We start from the raw sequence: 22,301 nt of genomic DNA, 5'->3' as shown, positions 1-22,301 counted from the left end.
AATGCTACCCATTCCACGAGCAGGGCCCAAGAGACAGGCAGAGCTCCGGAGTCTCAATGGGTGGATGAGACGATGGTGCAGGGAGTAGGGTTTTAGATTTGTTAGGAATTGGGCAACATTCTGTGGAAGGGGGAGCCTATTCTGAAACTATGGGCTCCACCTTAACCAGGGTGGGACCAGGCTGCTGGCATCGGCATTTAAAAAGGAGATAGAGCAGCTTTTAAACTAAAAACGGGGGAGAAGGCCGACAGTCGCTGAAAAGCGCATAGTTCGGGATAAGGTATCTTTCAAAGATATCACCAAAACAGGGAAGATAGGGTATCGTGATAGTGAGGTTGCAAAAGAGACCATAGTAGATCAGATGTCCTTAAATAAAAATAAAAATCAGACAAAAGATTGCAAATTAATACTGTCAAGTACTAAGCATCATGTAAATAGGAAGAACAAACATAGTTTGAAATGTCTATATGCGAATGCCAGGAGATGTCTATATGCGAATGCCAGGAGCCTAAGAAATAAGATGGGAGAGTTAGAATATATTGCACTAAATGAAAAATTAGATTTAATAGGCATCTCTGAGACCTGGTGGAAGGAGGATAACCAGTGGGACTGTCATACCGGGGTACAAATTATATCGTGGTGATAGGGTGAATCGAATTAGTGGAGGGGTAGCGTATATTAATGAGAGCCTTGAATAGATTGAAAATTCTGCAGGAAACAAAACACTTCTTGGAATCACTGTGGATTGAAATTCCATGTGTAAAGGGGAAAAGGATAGTGATAGGAGTGTACTACCGTCTGCATGGCCAGGATGAACAGACAGATGCAGAATTATTAAAGGAAATTAGGGACGCAAACAAACTGGGCAACACGATAATAATGGGTGATTTCAATTACCCCGACATTGACTGGGTAAATGTAACATTGGGGCACGCTATGGAGGTAAAATTCCTTGATTAAATCAAGGACAGCTTTATGGAGCAGCTGGTACAGGAGCCAACGAGAGAAGGAAAAATTCTAGACTTAGCCATAGTGGAGTGCATGATCTGGTGCTGGAGGTAATGGTTCTGGGGCGCTTGATAACAGTGATTATAATATGATCGGATTTGATATTAGCTTTGAAGTAAGTAAACATAGGAAATCAATACATTAGTGTTTAACTTTAAAAAAGGAGACTATGATAAAATGAGAAGAACGGTGAAAAGAAAACTTAGAGGAGCAGCTGCGAGGGTCAGAAATTTGCATCAGGCGTGGATGTTGTTCAAAAACACCATCCTGGAAGCCCAGGCCAAATATATTCCGCATATTAAAAAAGGAGGACGAAAGACCAAACGACAGCCGGCGTGGTTAAAAAGTGAAGTGAAGGAAGCTATTAGAGCTAAAAGAAAATCCTTCAGAAAATGGAAGAAGGGACCAATTGAAAATAATAAGGAACAGCATAAGGAATGTCAAGTCAAATGCAAAGCGCTGATAAGGAAGGCTAAGAGGGGACTTCGAAAAAAGATTGCGTTGGAGGCAAAAACACATAGTAAAATTTTTTTAGGTATATTAAAAGCAGGAAGCCGGCAAAAGAATCGGTGGCCCGCTAGATGACCGAGGATAAAAGGGGCGATCAGGGAAGACAAAGCCGTAGCGGAGAGATTAAATGAATTCTTTGCTTCGGTCTTCACCGAGGAAGATTTGGGTGGGATACCGGTGCCAGAAATTGTATTTGAAGCTGACGAGTCGGAGAAACTTAATGAATTCTCTGTAAACCTGGAGGATGTAATGGGGCAGTTCTACAAACTGAAGAGTAGCAAATCTGGACTGGATGGTATTCATCCCAGAGTACTGATAGAACTGAAAAATGAGCTTGCGGAGCTATTGTTAGTAATATGTAATTTATCCTTAAAATCGAGCGTGGTACCAGAAGATTGGAGGGTGGCCAATGTAACACCGATTTTTTTAAAATAGGTTCCAGAGGAGATCCGGGAAATTATAGACCGGTGAGTCTAAAGTTGGTGCTGGGCAAAATGGTAGAGACTATTATTAAGAACAAAATTATAGAGCATATTCAAAAGCATAGATTAATGAGACAAAGTCAACGTGGATTTAGTGAAGGGAAATCTTGCCTCACCAGTCTACTACATTTCTTTGAAGGGGTGAATAAACATGTGGATAAAGGTTGTGAAGATGATACTTCTCCTCCCGCTCTCCAGCAGGCCTCACTGTCCTGTGGCTTCTAAGCAGGACTCCAGCTGGTCTCTTCTCAGCATCCTGAACACTCCAACCTCAAGATCCTGAGCCCCTTTTCCACTCAGGGTGAGCCCAGGATTTTCAGCCTGCTTGTCTCCTTTGGACACACAGTCCACCACAAGTCCATAGGGTTAGCCAGTATCTTCCAGGGGATCTCTCTTCTTCAGTTGCCCGCTCTCTTCTCTTCTCTTCCTTTCCCAACTCAGGTGGGGTATAAAGTGGTTAATTAGCTACATAGGACCCAGCCCATAACTGCCTACACCTGTTGCTACCCCAGGACTCTCCCCGGTCCTAGCAACCACCAGCTATACATTCCCCTACTGGCTCCCTCTAGTGACTCACCTGGACATTTTCCCGGGACATTTCCCCCCATTTCTAGGGGAACAGTGCCCTCTAGTGGCCTACCCCGGATAGGATAGCCTCTTATTCTTCACATACCCCCACCCTTAAGCTAATTACTGCTCACCCTCAGCCACTCTTTAAGTCTTCTCCACTGAGGAGCAGCAATTCTACACAGAGGGCATACTCTTTTCCAGGCTCATCCCTGTTCTATCCCTGGGCCTCACCACCCCATCTAGGCTCCTCATCCCCCTCTTAGCACTTCACATGGCCCGGGCCCTTCCCTTTCACTAGGCCTTGAGGGGCTCTCACTGCAGCAGGCCCTATCTGACCCTCATCCCCTTCAGCCCCCTCCTACCTCCTGGGCGCCAGACGATACCATGACCCCTCTGAGGGAGGGGTCACCTAGCTCGCCCAGGTCCCTTATCTTTCTCTTAGCACCTCACATGGCTTGGCCCTTCCCCCCGTTCCCGGGGACCTGAGGTGCCTAACCGCAGCAGGTCCTCTCTGACCCTCCAACTGCAGCCACCTCCTACCTCCTGGGGCATCCGACCTCACCACGATCCCTCCAAGAAAGGGGTCACCTGACGATTCTTCTCTTAGCACTTCACATGGCCCGGGCCCTTCCCTCTCACTAGGGCGCCCGCCGATACCATGCTCCCCCAGGCTGGCTTCCTGCAGTAGGTCCCTTCTGACCCTCATCCCCTGCAAGTCCCAAAACCTGGTTCTCAATGTTCATCTTTGTTAGTTCTTTTCCACAGGCAATCGACGCAGGCAAGTGCTCTGGCTTTTTCCTCTCCGGCTTCTCAGGCCACCATCCTTCCTGGCCATCCAATGGGGTGCAGCCTGCAATCACAAAAACAAATCCAAGTGTGGCCTGTTGACTCGCCTGGCCCCCCACACTTGAGCTGCACCTGTGGCCTCCTCCATCCCCTACAGCCACTCCCAAGCCTCCAGAATCTTACGTATCCACCCTCACCTCCCCCCTAGGTACCTTTTACCTGGGGTAGGTGAGCAAAGTGCTTTTGCTAGTGTTGGCCCCCTCGACGGGCTTCTGGAACACGGCCTCTGGAACCTCCAAGGACACCTCCATCTCACTTCAGCCCCTCATCTGGTCTGATCTGGAACCACCTCCGCTTTACCGAAAGCTCTCCTCTCCCACGTGGAAGTTCATTGCAGATCCCACCACTGCCACTACTTGTGAAGATGATGCTTCTCCTCCCGCTCTCCAGCAGGCCTCACTGGCTTGTGGCTTCTAAGCAGGACTCCAGCCGGTCTCTTCCCAGCATCCTGAACACTCCAACCTCAAGATCCTGGGCCCCTTTTCCACTCAGTGTGAGCCCAGGATTTTCAGCCAGCTTGTCTCCTTTGGACACATAGTCCACCACAAGTCCATAGGGTTAGCCAGTATCTTCCAGGGGATCTCTCTTCTTCAGTTGCCCGCTCTCTTCTCTTCCTTTCCCAACTCAGGTGGGGTATAAAGTGGTTAATTAGCTACATAGGACCCAGCCCATAACTGCCTACACCTGTTGCTACCCCAGGACTCTCCCCGGTCCTAGGAACCTCCAGCTATACATTCTCCTACTGGCTCCCTCTAGTGCAGTGATGGGCAACCTTTTGAGCTTGGTGTGTCAAAATTCGCCAAAAAACCGAGCATAACTTGGACGGTGTGTCACTTTTAGAAAAAAAACATAATTTCGCGATATTTATCATGGCATAACCTGCTGTTATATTACTTATATTTATCCCAAACAATTTATCATGGGAGTCCATTCTTAAGAATCTTACCTCACTGTTATGGCGGCGGCTAAGCAAGGGGCAGGCAGGGCACAACAAGAGAAGAGTCAGAAGACAAAGACCAGACCGTCCCGCTGGAGCCTCGTGCTCTCGTCGACTCGCGATTATTATGGCAGCGGCTGAAGAGAAGGCGGCAGGCTGCAGACAGTAGAAGTAAGCGCCTGCGCGAAGCGTGCAGCATGCAGTGCGTGCAGGATTATCACCAGCTGATGCTGAGCAGGCAGGCGCTGGCTGGCACGCGCACAGCACAGACGTTGCCTCTAGCCTGCCTGTGTCGCTGTCGCGCATGCATCAGAGCAGAGGAGTTAAGAAGGTGAGGTGGTCGCGTGCTCATCGGAGGATTCTGTCAGGGAGTGCGGGGCGGATTTGTCGAGAAACCTGGACAAATCAAGGAAATGCTGAAATCCGCCACGTGTCAGCGAAAATGGCACGCGTGTCAGTGCTGACACACGTGTCATAGGTTCGCCATCAGGGCTCTAGTGACTCACCTGGACATTTTCCCGGGACATTTCCCCCTATTTCTAGGGGAACAGTGCCCTCTAGTGGCCTACCCCGGATAGGACAGCCTCTTATTCTTCACAAGGTGAGCCAGTTGATATTGTGTATCTGGATTTTCAGAAGGCGTTTGACAAAGTACCTCATGAAAGACTCCAGAGGAAATTGGAGAGTCATGGGATAGGAGGTAGTGTTCTATTGTGGATTAAAAGCTGGTTTAAAGATAGAAAACAGAGAGTAGGGTTAAATGGTCAGTATTCTCAATGGAGAAGGGGTAGTTAGTGGGGTTCCCCAGGGGTCTGTGCTGGGACCGCTGCTTTTTAACATATTTATAAATGACCTAGAGATGGGAGTAACTATTTATTTATTAGGATTTATTTACCGCACTTTTGAAGGAATTCATTCAAGGTGGTGTACAGTAAGTAGTGAGGTAATTAAATTTGCTGATGACACAAAGTTATTCAGAGTCGTTAAATCGCGGGAGAATTGTGAAAAATTACAAGAGGACCTTAAGAGACTGGGAGTCTGGGCGTCTAAATGGCAGATTACGTTTAATGTGAGCAAGTGCAAAGTGATGCATGTGGGAAAGAGGAACCCAAATTATAGCTACATCATGCAAGGTTGCACTTTAGGAGTCACGGACCAAGAAAGGGATCTAGGTGTTGTCGTTGATGATATGTTGAAACCTTCTGCTCAGTGTGCTGCTGCGGCTAAGAAAGCAAATAGAATGTTAGGTATTATTAGGAAAGGAAAGAAAAACAAAAATGAGGATGTTATAATGGCTTTGTATCGCTCCATGGTGCGACCGCACCTTGAATACTGTGTTCAGTTCTGGTCGCCGCATCTCAAAAAAGATATAGTGGAATTAGACAAGGTGCAGAGAAGGGCAATGAAAATGATAAAGGGGATGGGACGACTTCCCTATGAGGAAAGGCTAAAGCAGCTAGGGCTCTTCAGCTTGGAGAAAACTTTTCTCCGATTCATTTTAAATTTACTACATTGTAGCTTCATCGCATGAACCCTAGTCCTAGTATTTTTGGAAAGCGTAAACAAACGCTTCACATCTACCGTTCAACTCCACTCATTATTTTATACACCTATATCTCCCCTCAGCCGCCTTCAGCTTGGAGAAAAGGCAGCTGAGGGGAGATACAATAGAGGAGTATAAAATAATGAGTGGAGTTGAATAGGTAGATATGAAGCGTTTGTTTACGCTTTCCAAAATACTAGGACTAGGGGGCATGCGATGAAGCTACAATGTAGTAAATTTAAAATGAATCGGAGAAAATTTTTCTTCACTCAACGTGTAATTAAACTCTGGAATTCGTTGCCAGAGAATGTGGTAAAGGCGGTTAGCTTAGCGGAGTTTACAAAAGGTTTGGACAGCTTCCTAAAGGAAAAGTCCATAGATCATTATTAAATGGACTTGGGGAAAATCCACTATTTCTGGGATAAGCTGTATAAAATGTTTTGTACTTTTTTGGGATCTTGCCAGGTATTTGTGACCTGGATTGGCCACTGTTGGAAACAGGATGCTGAACTTGATGGACCTTTGGTCTTTCCCAGTATGGCAATACTTATGTACTTATGTAATAGCCTTGCTGTTTAACATGGATGCCAGGAAGAACATTATTGGTGACATTTACTCAGCATGTCCTGTTTTTCTTCCTCTTTAATGAAGCAGTCTGTATAATGGTATTTCATGTATTTCATTTTGTGTATGTCTGTATTGTAACCTACCTAGAGCTAGCAGATAGTATGTGCTAAAAAGTTTTAAATAATATATCAGACAATTCTCCCAGCTGTTGGTTACCTTAAGCTTCCCACTCTAAAAACGATCCATCTCTTCATAGGTATCAGACTGTGTTAATTGTTGCTATCTGAAAACTGGTTTGGCTGCCCTCCTAATATAGGAGCCCATCACATTTGAGCAAAGGCAATGTCAATAGCCAGAGCCACCCCTCAAGATATCATCTACAAAGCAGTAACCTGGTCTTCCATTCATAGTAACATATTGTCGGCAGATAAAGACCTGAACTGTTCATCCAGTCTGCCCAACAGTCACGCTTATTATCAATTCATGATTAAGTGAGCAAAGAATGTGATATTACATACTTTATCACAAGTCTCTTTTTGGCGTTTCTGGGACATAAACTGTAGAAGTACGCCCAGCTTTATCTTTATATTCCACCTACTGGAGTTGCTATCAAAGGCCACTCCAGCCTATCCAATCAGTCTTGTCATTTGCAGGACCCAGACCATAAAAGCCTGCCATCGCTGTCCTCGGTTCCAGCTACTGAAGTTGCCATTGAAGCCCTTTCTGCCTTAACCTAAACCAAATTGCCATATACAGACAAAGACCTACAAAGTAGAGACTTGCACGGGAACGGTGTTCGAACGGAAGCAGTTCTGCGGGGATCCCGTGGGGACGGAAGCAGTTCCTGTGGGGTTCCCGTGGAAATGTATGCTGCACTTGCGCCAGCCTCTCACTTACCAAGTACCAAGTTCTTTGAGTGCTGTCGTCTCTTCCTCCTCCTTGCTTTAACAGCACAGATGTGGAAAACCTCCATTGAGGAGGTGGTAGAGATACAAATGGTGACGAAATTCAAAAAGCCATGGGATGAACACAGAGGATCTCTATTTAGAAAATGGAAGTTATAAAAAACCTAAACTTAAATGGCTGCATGTGTGTGGATGTGTGACACTTACATGGTGATTCTGGCTGTGATGAACTAGGGCCGATACCGGGAGACCTGTACGGTCTGTCTCTCATATATGGCAATCTGGTTTTGGATGGGCTGGAAAGGGTTTCGACAGCAACTTTAGTGGCTGGAACATGAGGACAGTGCTGGACAGATTTTTACGGTCTGTGTCCTGCAAATGAGAAGATGAATAGGCTGGAGTGCGCTTTGAGGGCAACTCCAGCAGTTGGAACATAAGGATATGGCCAGGCGGACTTCTATGGTCTATGTCCCAGAAACGCCACAGAAAGACCATAATCAAGTATATAATATCACATTCATTGTTGATTTAATCATGAATTGATAATGATTGTGACTATTGGGCAGACTGGATGGACCGATCCGGTTTTTATCTGCTGTCATTTACTATTACTATTAATCCTTTCTGCTTCCGGGCTGATGCATAGACCTCAGCTCTGACATAGGCATGAGCATCAGATGTCGCCTGACCTACTGGCGCATGCATGTGGTGATCTCTTAGCACACAGTGCCAGTGTATCAGAGAAGTCTTATATGTGCGCACCAGTGTGTTCCAACTTCCGTTCCTTCCTTGCCTGCAGTGCTGCAGCTCAAACCCAGAGACTGAGAGAGCCGACAGGAAATTTTTTTAAAGTACCATTAAATTCTTGTGGGTGAGGATAGGTTAAATCCTTGCGGGGATGGGTAAGATTCCCCATGGGGACAAGTGGGGATGGGTTAGATGCCCCATGGGGACGGACGGGGATGGGTTAGATTCCCTAAGGGGATGAATGGGGACAGGTTGGATTCCAGTGGGGACGGGTTGGATTTCTGTCCCCATGCAACTCTCTACTACAAAGTCTGCCTGGCACCAGCCTTAGTTCTTTACAGCCAGAGTAGCTGCCCAAGCCTCACTCACACATCCACCCCCTGCAGCCATTTAAGGTTTTTGGGGTTTTTTTTATTCATTTTATGTTTCAACTTTTTTATTATATTATCATAATGGCAAACCGTTATACATACACCAAAATTTGTACATATACATCTCAGTCAACTAAGTATAACATCAACAATATTTTGTAATAATTTCCCCCCCCCCCTTCCTTTTCCCCTCCCACTCCTTCCCCATCCCTCCCCTCCGATAAGCTGACATACTATTGTAAGATGGTTGACAAAAACATCATTTACATAATAAAGTAAAATAATATCATCCTCCACTGCCTTATGTTTTTCGTTTGTTACTCTTTGATTTCAGCTGTATAATATAACCAATATTCTCCGAGGACAAGCAGGCTGCTTGTTCTCACTGATGGGTTGACGTCCTCGGCAGCCCCCTCCATCGGAAAGTTTACTAGCAAAGGCCTTTGCTAGTCCTCGCGCGCCCATGCGCGGCCGTCTTCCCGCCCGAAACCGGCTCGAGCCGGCCAGTCTTCTTTCGTCCGCGCTCGGTACGGTGTTGTTACGCCGTTCGTGCCCCAGAGAGTCGACCTCGCGCGTCCTTTTCGACGTGTTTTTTTGCTGTTTTTTCCTTGAAAAAGTTCGGGAAGCGCTCCGGTAGTGTTCCGGAAGACCCTTTCGGGTTTTCTGCCCTTCCCGTATTTCTCAGTTTTTGCCCCGTAAGTTTTCTTTCGTTGTCGGGGTAGGCCTCTTTTGGCCTCGGTCGAGATTTTTCTCCCTCTAAATTTTGGTGCTTCAATTTTCGCCATTTCGGCTTTTGATTTCGCCGGCGTGATTTTTCCGCCCATGACATCGAAGCCTTCCAGCGGCTTCAAGAAGTGCACCCAGTGCGCCCGGGTAATCTCGCTCACTGATAGGCACTCTGCGTGTCTTCAGTGTCTAGGGGCCCAGCACCGCCCCCAGAACTGCAGTCTGTGTTCCCTGTTACAAAGGCGGACTCAGGTAGCGAGATTAGCCCAGTGGAACGTTTTGTTCTCGGGCTCTTCGTCGGCACCGGAGGCATCGAGTGCATCGACGTCGTCAGCGTCCGGACCATCTTCCTTGGCTGCCGCTTCATCGACTGCATCGAGGCATCGAACCTCTGCATCGGCGCCGAGGCATCGGGCGACTGCATCGACGTCGGTGGTACCGAGACTTCATCTGCTGATGTCGTCGGACGGAGGTGCATCGTCAGGAGTGCAGGTGAGGGCTGTCCATTCCCCTGCTGGTGGCGGTGAGCCTTCGGGTGGGTCTCCTCCTACCCTGAGGGCTCCTGCGGTACAGCCCCCCCGGGATCGACCCTCTTCGGTCTCGGCCCCGAGGAAGCGACGGATGGATTCTACGTCCTCCTCGTCGGTGCCGGGGAGCTCCGGTGACATGCTTCGGAAGAAGTTGAAGAAGCATCGATACCGGTCTCCTCCCCATGTCGGCACCGAGAGCTCTGGGTCGCCGAGGGATTCGGCACCCAGCAGGCATCGGCACCGAGAGGACCGCTCACCCTCTGTTCAGGAGGTGTCGATGCGCTCCACTCTGGACAGCCCGGAACAGCCTCCTCGCCCGGAACAGGTTCTGACGTCGACGCCTGCATCGACCTCTCAGCCTTTCTCTGCAGCCGCTCTAAACGAGAGCCTCCGGGCCGTTCTCCCAGAGATTCTGGGAGAGCTGTTGCGCCCTACCCCTCCGGTACCGGCGGTGCTTGCGCCTCCGCTACCGTCGAGCGTGGCGCCGGCTGGCCCATCGCCCAGGTTGAGGTCCCCGACGTCGGTACCGCGTGCGGTGCCGACCGCGGCCACCTCCCAGGAAGGCTCCCCGACTACGTCGGCGGAGGGAGCTTCGCCGATGCGGGCGAGGGAGTCTACCTCTCGACGCCCCCACCGTGGACGGGGTTCCACCGAGTCGAGCAGGGCGAGGTTGCAGACACAGGTTCGTGAACTTGTGTCTGACACCGAGGGTGAGGCCTCATGGGAGGAAGAAGAGGACCCCAGATATTTCTCTGACGAGGAGTCTGAGGGTCTTCCTTCTGATCCCACTCCCTCTCCGGAAAGACAGCTTTCTCCTCCTGAGAGTCTGTTTTTCGCTTCCTTTGTCCGGGAGATGTCTACGGCCATCCCCTTCCCGGTGGTTGTGGAGGACGAGCCCAGGGCTGAAATGTTTGAGCTCCTGGACTATCCTTCTCCACCTAAGGAAGCGTCCACTGTTCCCTTGCACCATGTCCTGAAAAAGACATTGCTTGTGAACTGGACCAAGCCACTAAGTAATCCCCACATTCCCAAGAAGATTGAGTCCCAGTACCGGATCCATGGGGACCCAGAGCTGATGCGCACTCAGTTGCCTCATGACTCTGGAGTTGTGGATTTGGCCCTAAAGAAGGCTAAGAGTTCTAGGGAGCATGCTTCGGCGCCCCCGGGCAAAGACCCTAGAACCTTAGACTCCTTTGGGAGGAAGGCCTACCATTCTTCTATGCTCGTGGCCAAAATCCAGTCTTACCAGCTCTACACGAGCATACACATGCGGAACAATGTGCGGCAGTTGGCGGGCTTGGTTGATGCTCTCCCCCCTGAGCAAGCCAAACCTTTTCAGGAGGTGGTCAGGCAGCTGAAGGCGTGCAGAAAATTCCTGGCCAGAGGAGTTTATGACACTTTTGATGTTGCGTCCAGAGCCGCTGCTCAAGGTGTGGTGATGCGCAGGCTCTCCTGACTGCGTGCCGCCGACCTGGAGAATAGACTCCAGCAGCGGATTGCGGACTCGCCTTGCCGTGCGGACAACATTTTTGGAGAAAAAGTCGAGCAGGTGGTAGAGTCTCTCCACCAGCGGGACACCGCATTCGACAAGTTCTCCCGCCGGCAGCCTTCAGCCTCTACCTCTACAGGTAGAAGATTTTTCGGGGGAAGGAAGACTGGTCCCTATGCTTCTGGTAAGCGTAGGTACAATCCTCCTTCCCGACAGCCTGCGGCCCAGGCTAAGCCCCAGCGCGCTCACTCTCGTCAGCAGCGTGCGCCTCAGCAAGGCCCCGCGGCTCCCCAGCAAAAGCAAGGGGCGAGCTTTTGACTGGCTCCAGCAGAGCATAGCCGACATCCAAGTGTCAGTGCCGGGCGACCTGCCGGTCGGGGGGAGGTTGAAAGCTTTTCACCAAAGGTGGCCTCTCATAACCTCCGATCAGTGGGTTCTGCAAATAGTCCGGCAAGGATACACCCTCAATTTGGCCTCAAAACCTCCAAATTGTCCACCGGGAGCTCAGTCTTACAGCTTCCAACACAAGCAGGTACTTGCAGAGGAACTCTCCGCCCTTCTCAGCGCCAATGCGGTCGAGCCCGTGCCATCCGGGCAAGAAGGGCTGGGATTCTATTCCAGGTACTTCCTTGTGGAAAAGAAAACAGGGGGGATGCGTCCCATCCTAGACCTAAGGGCCCTGAACAAATATCTCGTAAAAGAAAAGTTCAGGATGCTTTCCCTGGGCACCCTTCTCCCCATGATTCAGCAAAACGATTGGCTATGCTCTCTGGACTTGAAGGATGCCTACACACACATCCCGATACTGCCAGCTCACAGACAGTATCTGTGATTTCAGTTGGGCACACGCCACTTCCAGTACTGTGTGCTACCCTTTGGGCTCGCCTCTGCGCCCAGGGTGTTCACAAAGTGCCTAGCTGTGGTAGCAGCGGCACTCCGCAGGCTGGGGGTGCACGTGTTCCCATATCTCGACGATTGGCTGGTGAAGAACACATCCGAGGCAGGAGCCCTGCAGTCCATGCAGATGACTATTCGCCTCCTGGAGCTACTGGGGTTTGTGTTAAATTACCCAAAGTCCCATCTTCTCCCAGTGCAGAAACTCGAATTCATAGGAACCCTGCTGGATTCTCGGACGGCTCGCGCCTATCTCCCAGAGGCGAGAGCCAACAACTTGTTGTCCCTCGTCTCGCGGGTGCGAGCGTCCCAGCAGATCACAGCTCAGCAGATGTTGAGATTGCTGGGCCACATGGCCTCCACAGTTCATGTGACTCCTATGGCCCGCCTTCACATGAGACCTGCTCAATGGACCCTAGCCTCCCAGTGGTATCAGGCCGCGGGGGGTCTAGAGGGGTCCACGAGTTTTCTCGAATCCCTGTATTGGTGGACGATTTGGTCCAATTTGACTCTGGGACGTTCCTTCCAAATTCCTCAGCCACAAAAAGTGCTGACCACGGATGCGTCTCTTCTGGGATGGGGAGCTCATGTCGATGGGCTTCACACCCAAGGAAGTTGGTCCCTCCACGAACGCGATCTACAGATCAATCTTCTGGAGTTGCGAGCGATCTGGAACGCTCTGAAGGCTTTCAGAGATCGGCTGTCCCACCAAATTATCCAAATTCAGACAGACAACCAGGTTGCCATGTACTATGTCAACAAGCAGGGGGGCACTGGATCTCGCCCCCTGTGTCAGGAAGCCGTCAGCATGTGGCTTTGGGCTCGCCGTCAAGGCATGGTGCTCCAAGCCACATATCTGGCAGGCGTAAACAACAGTCTGGCCGACAGGTTGAGCAGGATTATGCAACCTCACGAGTGGTCGCTCAATTCCCGTGTGGTACGACAGATCTTCCAGGCGTGGGGCACCCCCCTGGTGGATCTCTTCGCATCTCGAGTGAACCACAAAGTCCCTCAGTTCTGTTCCAGGCTTCAGGCCCACGGCAGACTGGCATCGGATGCCTTCCTCCTGGATTGGGGGGAGGGTCTGCTGTATGCTTATCCTCCCATTCCTCTGGTGGGGAAGACTTTGTTGAAACTCAAGCAAGACCGAGGCACCATGATCCTGATTGCTCCTTTTTTGGCCGCGTCAGATCTGGTTCCCCCTTCTTCTGGAGTTATCCTCCGAAGAACCGTGGAGATTGGAGTGTTTTCCGACCCTCATCACACAGGACGAGGGGGCGCTTCTGCATCCCAACCTCCAGTCTCTGGCTCTCACGGCCTGGATGTTGAGGGCGTAGACTTTGCCTCTTTGGGTCTGTCAGAGGGTGTCTCCCGTATCTTGCTTGCTTCCAGGAAAGATTCCACTAAGAGGAGTTACTTCTTCCATTGGAGGAGGTTTGCCGTCTGCTGTGACAGCAAGGCCCTAGATCCTCGCTCTTGTCCTACACAGACCCTGCTTGAATACCTTCTGCACTTGTCTGAGTCTGGTCTCAAGACCAACTCTGTAAGGGTTCACCTTAGTGCAATCAGTGCATATCATTACCGTGTGGAAGGTAAGCCGATCTCAGGACAGCCTTTAGTTGTTCGCTTCATGAGAGGTTTGCTTTTGTCAAAGCCCCCTGTCAAGCCTCCTACTGTGTCATGGGATCTCAATGTCATTCTCACCCAGCTGATGAAACCTCCTTTCGAGCCACTGAATTCCTGCCATCTGAAGTACTTGACCTGGAAGGTCATTTTCTTGGTGGCAGTTACTTCAGCTCGTAGAGTCAGTGAGCTTCAGGCCCTGGTAGCCCAGGCCCCTTACACCAAATTTCATCATAACAGAGTAGTCCTCCGCACTCACCCTAAGTTCTTGCCAAAGGTCGTGTCGGAGTTCCATCTGAACCAGTCAATTGTCTTGCCAACATTCTTTCCCCGTCCTCATTCCTGCCCTGCTGAACGTCAGCTGCACACATTGGACTGCAAGAGAGCATTGGCCTTCTACCTGGAGCGGACACAGCCCACCAGACAGTCCGCCCAATTGTTTGTTTCTTTTGACCCCAATAGGAGGGGAGTGGCTGTAGGGAAACGCACCATATCCAATTGGCTAGCAGATTGCATTTCCTTCACTTACGCCCAGGCGGGGCTGGCTCTTGAGGGTCATGTCACGGCTCATAATGTTAGAGCCATGGCTGCGTCGGTAGCCCACTTGAAGTCAGCCTCCATTGAAGAAATTTGCAAAGCTGCAACGTGGTCATCTGTCCACACATTCACATCTCATTACTGCCTGCAGCAGGATACCCGACGCGACAGTCGGTTTGGGCAGTCAGTTCTTCAGAACCTGTTTGGGCTTTAGGATCCAACTCCACCCCCCGAGGGCCCTGTTTGTTCTGTTCCAGGCTGCACTCTCAGTTAGTTGGTAATTTTTTAGGTCAATCTCAGTTATGTCCTCGCCGTTGCGAGGCCCAATTGACCATGGTTGTTGTTTTGAGTGAGCCTGGGGGCTAGGGATACCCCATCAGTGAGAACAAGCAGCCTGCTTGTCCTCGGAGAAAGCGAATGCTACATACCTGTAGAAGGTATTCTCCGAGGACAGCAGGCTGATTGTTCTCACAAACCCGCCCGCCTCCCCTTTGGAGTTGTGTCTTCCCTTGAAGTGTATTGTCTTGCTACATACTGGACTGGCCGGCTCGAGCCGGTTTCGGGCGGGAAGACGGCCGCGCATGCGCGGTGCGCATGGGCGCGCGAGGACTAGCAAAGGCCTTTGCTAGTAAACTTTCCGATGGAGGGGGCTGCCGAGGACGTCAACCCATCAGTGAGAACAATCAGCCTGCTGTCCTTGGAGAATACCTTCTACAGGTATGTAGCATTCGCTTTACAACTTGGTCCAGAGACCCCCCTCCCCCCCTCGTAACCTATAGATGAATCTTCTGTTACCACAATTGATACCCAAAAATATTAGAGTATTAAGAATTCGACTTCTCCCTCTGTGAGTCATCCCGTCCAAATAACACCCCTACATTTTTAGAAAGCGCACTTCTCGCTTGTGTTTTTATTCATTTTTGTTTTCTACCATCTATTTTCTAAATAGAGTCATGCTTTTTTTTAAATTCCATCACTGTTTTTGTCTCTACTACCTCCCACAGGGGGACATTCCAGGCATCGACCACCCTCTCCGTGAAAAAGAATCTCTTTACATTACTCTTAAGTCTACCACCCCGCAATCTCAGCTCATGTCGTCTAGTTTCATCATTTCCCCTTCTCTGGAAGAGATTTGTTTCATTATTAATACCTTTCAAGTATTTAAATGTCTGTATCATATCTCCCCTGTCCCTTCTTTCTTCTAGGCTATACATATTTAGGTCTATCAGTCTCTTCTCATACATCTTATGGGGCAAGCCCCATATCATTTTTGTCACCTTCTTCTAGACCACTTCTAGTCTTTTTACAACCTTAGTAATATACGGCCTCCAAAACTGAACACGGTACTCCAGGTGGGGCCTCACCAGCGACATGTACAGGGACATCAACACCTCCTTTCTTCTGCTGATTGCTCCTCTCTCAATGCAGCCTAGCATCCTTCTGGCTACGGCCACCTCTTTGTCACAATGTTTTTTCACTTTAAGGTCCTCGGACACCATCACCCCTTCTCCCCGTCTGTGCATATCAGCCCCTCGTCTCCAAGAATATACAGCTCCCTTGAGTTTCTACTCCCCGAATACATCATTTTGCACTTTTTTGTATTAAATTTTAATCGCCAGACATTAGACTATTCTTCTAACTTTTCAAATCCCTTTTCTTGTTTTTCACTCCCTCCGGTGTGTCCACTCTGTTATAAATCTTAGTATCATCCGCAAAAAGGCATACCTTATCTTTTAATCTTTCGGTAAATGTCACAAATATATTGAACAGACTCGGACCCAGCACCGATCCCTGAGGCACTCTGCTACTCACCTTTCCCTCCTCCAAATGAATTCCATTGACCACCACCCTCTTGCATCTGTCTGTCAATCAGTTTCTAATCCAATTCACCACTTTTGGTCCTAACTCCAGCCTTTCAAATTTATTCAGGAGCCTTCTATGAGGGACTGTGTCAAAGGCTTTGCGGAAATCCAAGTAGATCACATCTACCGCATGTCCTCGATCTATTACTCTGGTCGCCCAGTCAAAGAATTCAATCAAATTCGTTAGGCACGAACCATGTTGCCTCAGATCTTGTAACTCATTGAATTCCAGGAAATTCACTATCCTTTCCTTCAGCAACGCTTCCATTACTTTTCCAGTAACCGAAGTGAGGCTTATCAGCCTGTAGTTTCCCACTTCTTCTCTCGCCACTTTTATGAAGAGGGACCACATCCACTCTTCTCCAATCTCACGGAACCTATCCTGTCTCCAAGGATTTATTCAATCTGAGGACCCACCAAAATCTCTCTAAGCTCCCTCAATATCCTGGGATGGATCCCATCCGGTCCCATGGCTTTGTCCACCTTCAATTTTTCAAGTTGTTCATACACACTTTTCACAAAACATTGTCTGGACTCAGCATCTCAAGACCCCAATTTTTTTTTTTTGATTGTGCATCCTGAAGCGAGTTCATGCAAAGAAGCCCATGCCACAGAGTTGAAACCATTCTATTGAGAAGAGTGGGCCAAAATTTGACAAGGGTGATGTGTGACACAGATCAGAAGTTACGGGAAATGTTGAAAGATTCACATACATTTTTTTTAAACAAAGATTACTTACTTTTGAATAATAAAAATATATTCTTGAGTTTTGTTCAGTGAGATTATCTTTTTTTCAGCGGGTATCTAACATTTTAATTATAAATTGTACAAAATATATGTGTAATGACAAGGGTTAGCTAAGCCGACAAAGCTTTTAAGTATCACACATTTCTTCAGGAGAAGGGAGATCTTAGTAATTTTGTCAGATTTTTTTTTTTAAGAGCTGCTAATATATTGATTTCAAGTGTTCATTAGTTTGGAATAAGGGAAACACATTTAATTAGTAAACTCTGTTCTTCTGGCCTGTGATGAGAGAGTTTCATTTTGTGACCTCTTCTCTGTTTGTGCACTGACTTATTTGGGATACTGTTAGAAAGCAAGCCTAGTGATGAGTCTAGAGGCCAACTAAAACAGAAATTCTCAGTTTTGACCGAACTGAACCAGCAACCAAAATTTTGGGGCAAAAACAACCCCCCTTCTCCCGTGATCACTCTTGCTGCCAACCCCTTTCCTGCAATCACTCTTGGCGCCTCCCTTCTTCCCTCCCACCATCCAAAGGCCCTCCCTGGACCTACCTTTAAATCTCCTGGTGGTCTTCAGGGTAAGGTAAGAGCAATCCCCAGTCGCTTCCACCACTACCATCACCACCCACACACACAGGTTTTGAGCCAAAATGGCTGCTGGGACGTCCCGTGGCAATCTCCAGTCATTTTGAGATTGGAAACAGCATAAGTGGGAGTGACTGGAGATTGCTTATGCTGCTTCCAATCTCAAGATGGCTGCCAGGACCTTTCGCTGTGGGACTTCGTCCTGGCAGTCATTTTGGCCGTGGAAACTGCAAGGGCAAGAGTGACTGGGGATTGTTCTTGTCCTGAAGACCCACTAGCCCATGAAGAGATTTAAAGGTAGGCCAGGGGAGGGCCTTCAATTAGTGGGGGGGGTGCTGAGTGGAGAATGATCACGAAGGTGGGGGAGGCAAGGGGCGGGGATGGAGACAAATTCAGTTTCAGCCGAAAATGCACATGCATTTTTGCCGAAACTCAGATTTCGGGTTGGTTTAAGTGCTAAAACCGAAATTTGGTCAGGCTCTAGGGGACCCTAGGAAATTTGGACAGTCACTTTGTATGTCTTACCTGATATCTTCCAGAAAAACATCTAATTTTATTTGGCTGCAGATGACATTTAAATTCAGTGGTCACTTCAGCCTTGCAGCAGAAGGGGCAAGAGTAACCACCTCTTGTACCAGGCTTGGCAGGGTCAGGTTTTGAGTGATTAGTGTAGAGCAGCATTTCCCAAGTCAGTCCTGGAGTACCCCCATGCCATTCAGGTTGTCATGATATCCAGAATGAATATGCATGATATTGATTTGCATACACTGCCTCCATTATATGCAAATTGATCTCATGGGGATGTCCTGAAAACGTGACTGGCAAGGGGGTATGCCAGGACCAACTTAAGAAACACTGGTGTAGAGGAGCATCTCACAGCAGCTAAGCCCAGTGCAGCTCTAAGTTATTATTAATGCAGGCACCACCAAGCAATGAAAGTTTAGACTAAAGTGGCAATTTTTAACAATCAAAATATTTCTCCCCTTTTTTTCCCTCAGATCCTCTCTCAGCCCAACCTGGTCCCTCCATTAGTAAGAGCACCACATACAAGCACTTTTCCTGCTTCTGTTCAGAGGCCACCGATGACACTAACAAATCAGATGCCTGCAGGATTAATGAGTCACCCACGCCTGCATAACATAGCCAGAGGTCCTCCTGGGCCACCCTCTGGAATCAGAGTTAATCAAGGGAATGCTGCAATGAAGGCTGAGCAAGACATGAAGGTTAGTAGTTGGTGCATATGAGGACTCTAACTGTGATATATTAGAGACCTCCGTTTCCTTTCACTCAAGAAGCATGAATCCTGACTATATTCTGCTAGAAGTATTCCTCTCCCCTTTACAACTCCCTGCCTCTTAAGAGGGCAGAGATCCTAAGGTTGGCTTGACACCCTCTCCGCTTCAAGGACAGTAAACCTGATTCAAGTGGTTTTCCTTTGTGCCAGGAGCAGGGAATTTTTGGAGCTATACAGACAGTATGGAGGTGATACTAGGCAGTCCATTTACTTTGTGCAAATGTGTTTTAGACTGGTCACAATTGCTTAGTTTATCAGTTTCTGTACAGTTTTTTTTTTTGTTTTTTTGTTACATTTGTATCCCGCGCTTTCCCACTCATGGCAGGCTCAATGCGGCTTACATGGGGCAATGGAGGGTTAAGTGACTTGCCCAGAGTCATAAGGAGCTGCCTGTGCCTGAAGGGGAATTGAACTCAGTTCCCCAGGACCACCACCCTAACCACTAGGCCAGTCACAGCTGAACTGACTCCATTAGTCTTAACTGTTCTAAGCAGTGTTTCCCTGTCACTGGTTAGTACAGGAGCCTTAGCCTAAAAGAAGGCCATTAATTATCTGTTCTCCTTACTCTCTGAAAGTCCAAAGAGACTCAGTACTTGGTTTAAGAGCTATGTATCTGTTGGGTTTGGTTTGTTTTTTTTTGCACTAATTGAATTAAATTTGATTCAGCTTAGACTGGTTCTCAGCAGAGCTGAACCTGCAGTAACTCCTCATTGAAGAGGGTGGGACATGTTTTCCAATTAATTTTCTGTCTGATCCCATCCACTATAGTTTTCTTGTAATTCTGTTCTGCTCGATTTCCAAATGTGCTTCTCTATTTTCTCTTAGGCAAAACAGAGAGCTGAAGTCCTGCAGTCCACCCAGAGATTTTTCTCAGAACAGCAGCAGCAGTACAAACCACCCAAACTAGATGGCAATGCAGCCAGCCCCCCTGAAACGCTGACAGAACCCCCCATCGTCATGCAGGACAATGTGCAGGAGACACCCACTCCCCCACCACAGCCACCAGCAACAGCAACAAAACCCATCAGAACCGGACCAATCAAACCTCAGTCAATCAAAACTGAAGAGACCAAGTCCTGAGAGCACCTAGGGGGACATACCTTTTTGGTTTTCAGCTACAGGTGCTTTTGGGGTTTATGTTAATTTTAAATATTTGGTACAAGGAAACATTAGCTAAAGAGACAGAATCCCCAATGGAGAAGGAGGTCAGCGTGATCCTCATTTCTTCTATGAGCAGAATGAAGGTCAGATCTAATGATGGCACCTCTTGGAAAGCCATTATAGCAGCACTGCTGAAATCGGTATTTAAATGCTAACCCTCACATCTGACCTGGCTGCTGCTCCACTGCTGACAGGTGTATATGTGTACCTCTATACACCTTTATTTACAAATACCCAAATATGTATATGATGTAAGCAGGAATGATAGGAAGTTGCTGTTGCTGAGAAGCTGCTTTCAAGCACACCTTGAAACTTCTTAAATTTGTGCTGGATGGGGTGAATGTGTGAATGGTGTTGAAATTTGAGGCATTGCTCTCACTATATGCTAAGAATAGCAAACATATGTAGCTCACCCACCCAGTGTCCATTGATATGTAATATGTCTGTATTCTCAGTGACTCATTGATGTCAGATTAGCTCTCTAGAGAGAACAGGGGTCAGGACAACGTTCTATCATTTCCTTTTTATGCACACTCTTCCCTTTCCTTTCCTTTCCCTGTCCCCGACTGGAGTCATTACGCCTCTAAAGCGATGCTGAGCAATTTTTTCCTACCCAGAGTGTAGAAGGAAGGTTTGTTTGTTTTTTTCTGTTGCCACAAACTTTAGCAGGACTTTAAATGGCTGATCTGTCTTGTTTCAAACTAGTTTGAATACAATTATCATTTCCACCTAGCACTTGACTATAAAAACTGAGCAGATATGCGCATGAGGGGGCTATCGTATTTAAAAGAAAGTGGAGAACTATCGTGGCCTTCCATCTAAGTACAGGACTGAGTGCATCTACCTGTATGGAAGAGTTGTTTTTCAAAATCAGAAAAATCAGTCCATTATAGTGTGTGTCTCTTCTTTGGAGCTCCACAAAAATAGAATCAAGTCAAACCAAACACCTTAATCTGTAAGTTAGCTAGTCTAGCTATAGGAGAGTATTGTACAATACTTGGGTGTAAAGTGCTCTGTACCTGCTTATAATGTGTAGTTGTGACTTTGTTATACCAGAGCTCTTTTTAATGATGATCATCTAGATGGAGGTTTTTTTGGGGGGAGGGGAGGGGGTGGTACGTCTTGTTTTTTGTGGGAAGGGGATTTGCTATGACTCCATGAGACGATCAAGATAATTGCTAAATAAGCCCAGATACCTGACCAGTAACCCCAGATCTTTGCTTTCTTTTGACTTCTGGTGGGTTGTTTTTTTTTTTCCTTATGGGAGGATTGGGAGGGGGGTCTTTTTTTCTTAAATTTTTGAACCAAGAGTAAGCTGAAGGTAATGTATATAATTCTGGTCACGTGGTTCTAGAGGCTGAAAAAGGCTGTTGCTGCTATGATGTCTGGCAGATCTGACTTTTTTTTTAATATACATATATATAAATATATACATATATATATATAATTTGAAATTTTTTTTAAACTTTAACTGTGATGTCAACTTTGGGGGGAGGGTGCTAGGAAGACAAGTGTAGATCCAGTAGCATTGTGTTCAGTTGACGTTATACAGAAAACTTACAGCCATATTGGTCTAGAAAAAAAACGTCAAATGAAAACAATTCACATTTGTACAGGGGATTAATGCACTGTATTAAATATGTAAGGTCTTTACATTATCTTGGTTTGATTACAGAAACTATTAAAATATTCTCTAAATAAACAAATGTTCTTTTTTTTCTGGTGAAAATTGAAAGTATTCTATCAAGACCATCCCCTGCTTCAGTCTACCATAGCAGGTTCTAGAAGTGTACAGCTGGGATGTTCCCTACACTAAGATCCTGCCTGGATAAAACCTGTCACATGTATCCCAAGTTCTAAAATCAAGCTGTACGAAGAAACAAATACCTCCAAGCCTTTAAGGTTCTAACGATGAATGGCAGTATTTCTGCTCCTACTGTATTGTCACTTTTATTTGCCATTTCCTGCCTTACATCCATCACATTCTTGCCTGGTAAACACTATGCAAAACAACTTATTTACAGTTTCTACCTCTGTCCTCTAATTTTATTTTCTCCCTATATCATATTTGTCACTCCTTTTCTTTTTTTCTTCTCTACCTTATATATCAAGAGAAAGTTTTATCTCCATTTGTTTTCCTGATAAGTAGAGGAGGGAAGCAAAATTGTTTCATTTTTTGGTTTTTTTTTTTTTTGTTGTTGTTGTATTTTTTAATACTGACGTTTATCTGGTACCTCATTACAGAACCAGTGCACTTACTGTATCTTGCCAGAGATGGAACGAGCCCTTTAGGCTCATAATCCTGGCTTTCCAGACAAAACAGAATGACAGCAGACACACAGATGCATACAGTTCCATCAAAAATCCCTTT

The 22,301-nt window shown here is 47.4% G+C and overlaps 1 protein-coding gene across 1 annotated transcript in view; it reads left to right on the top strand.

The window, feature by feature from the left end:
• Nucleotides 1-21,942, top strand: part of PRRC2C (proline rich coiled-coil 2C) — a 458,438-nt gene extending 436,496 nt beyond the window's left edge. Inside the window, 2 exon segments of the mRNA XM_030208285.1 lie at nucleotides 18,474-18,698; nucleotides 19,595-21,942. Of these exon segments, the coding sequence (XP_030064145.1) occupies nucleotides 18,474-18,698; nucleotides 19,595-19,849 (480 nt within the window). The 3' untranslated portion in view covers nucleotides 19,850-21,942.
• Nucleotides 21,943-22,301: the final 359 nt, after the last annotated feature.

This window comes from Microcaecilia unicolor, chromosome 6 (genome assembly GCF_901765095.1).
Source record: "Microcaecilia unicolor chromosome 6, aMicUni1.1, whole genome shotgun sequence".
Lineage (NCBI taxonomy): Eukaryota > Metazoa > Chordata > Amphibia > Gymnophiona > Siphonopidae > Microcaecilia > Microcaecilia unicolor.
The sequence above is the reverse complement of the archived record's forward strand: the minus strand, read 5'-3'. Positions and strand labels throughout refer to the sequence as shown.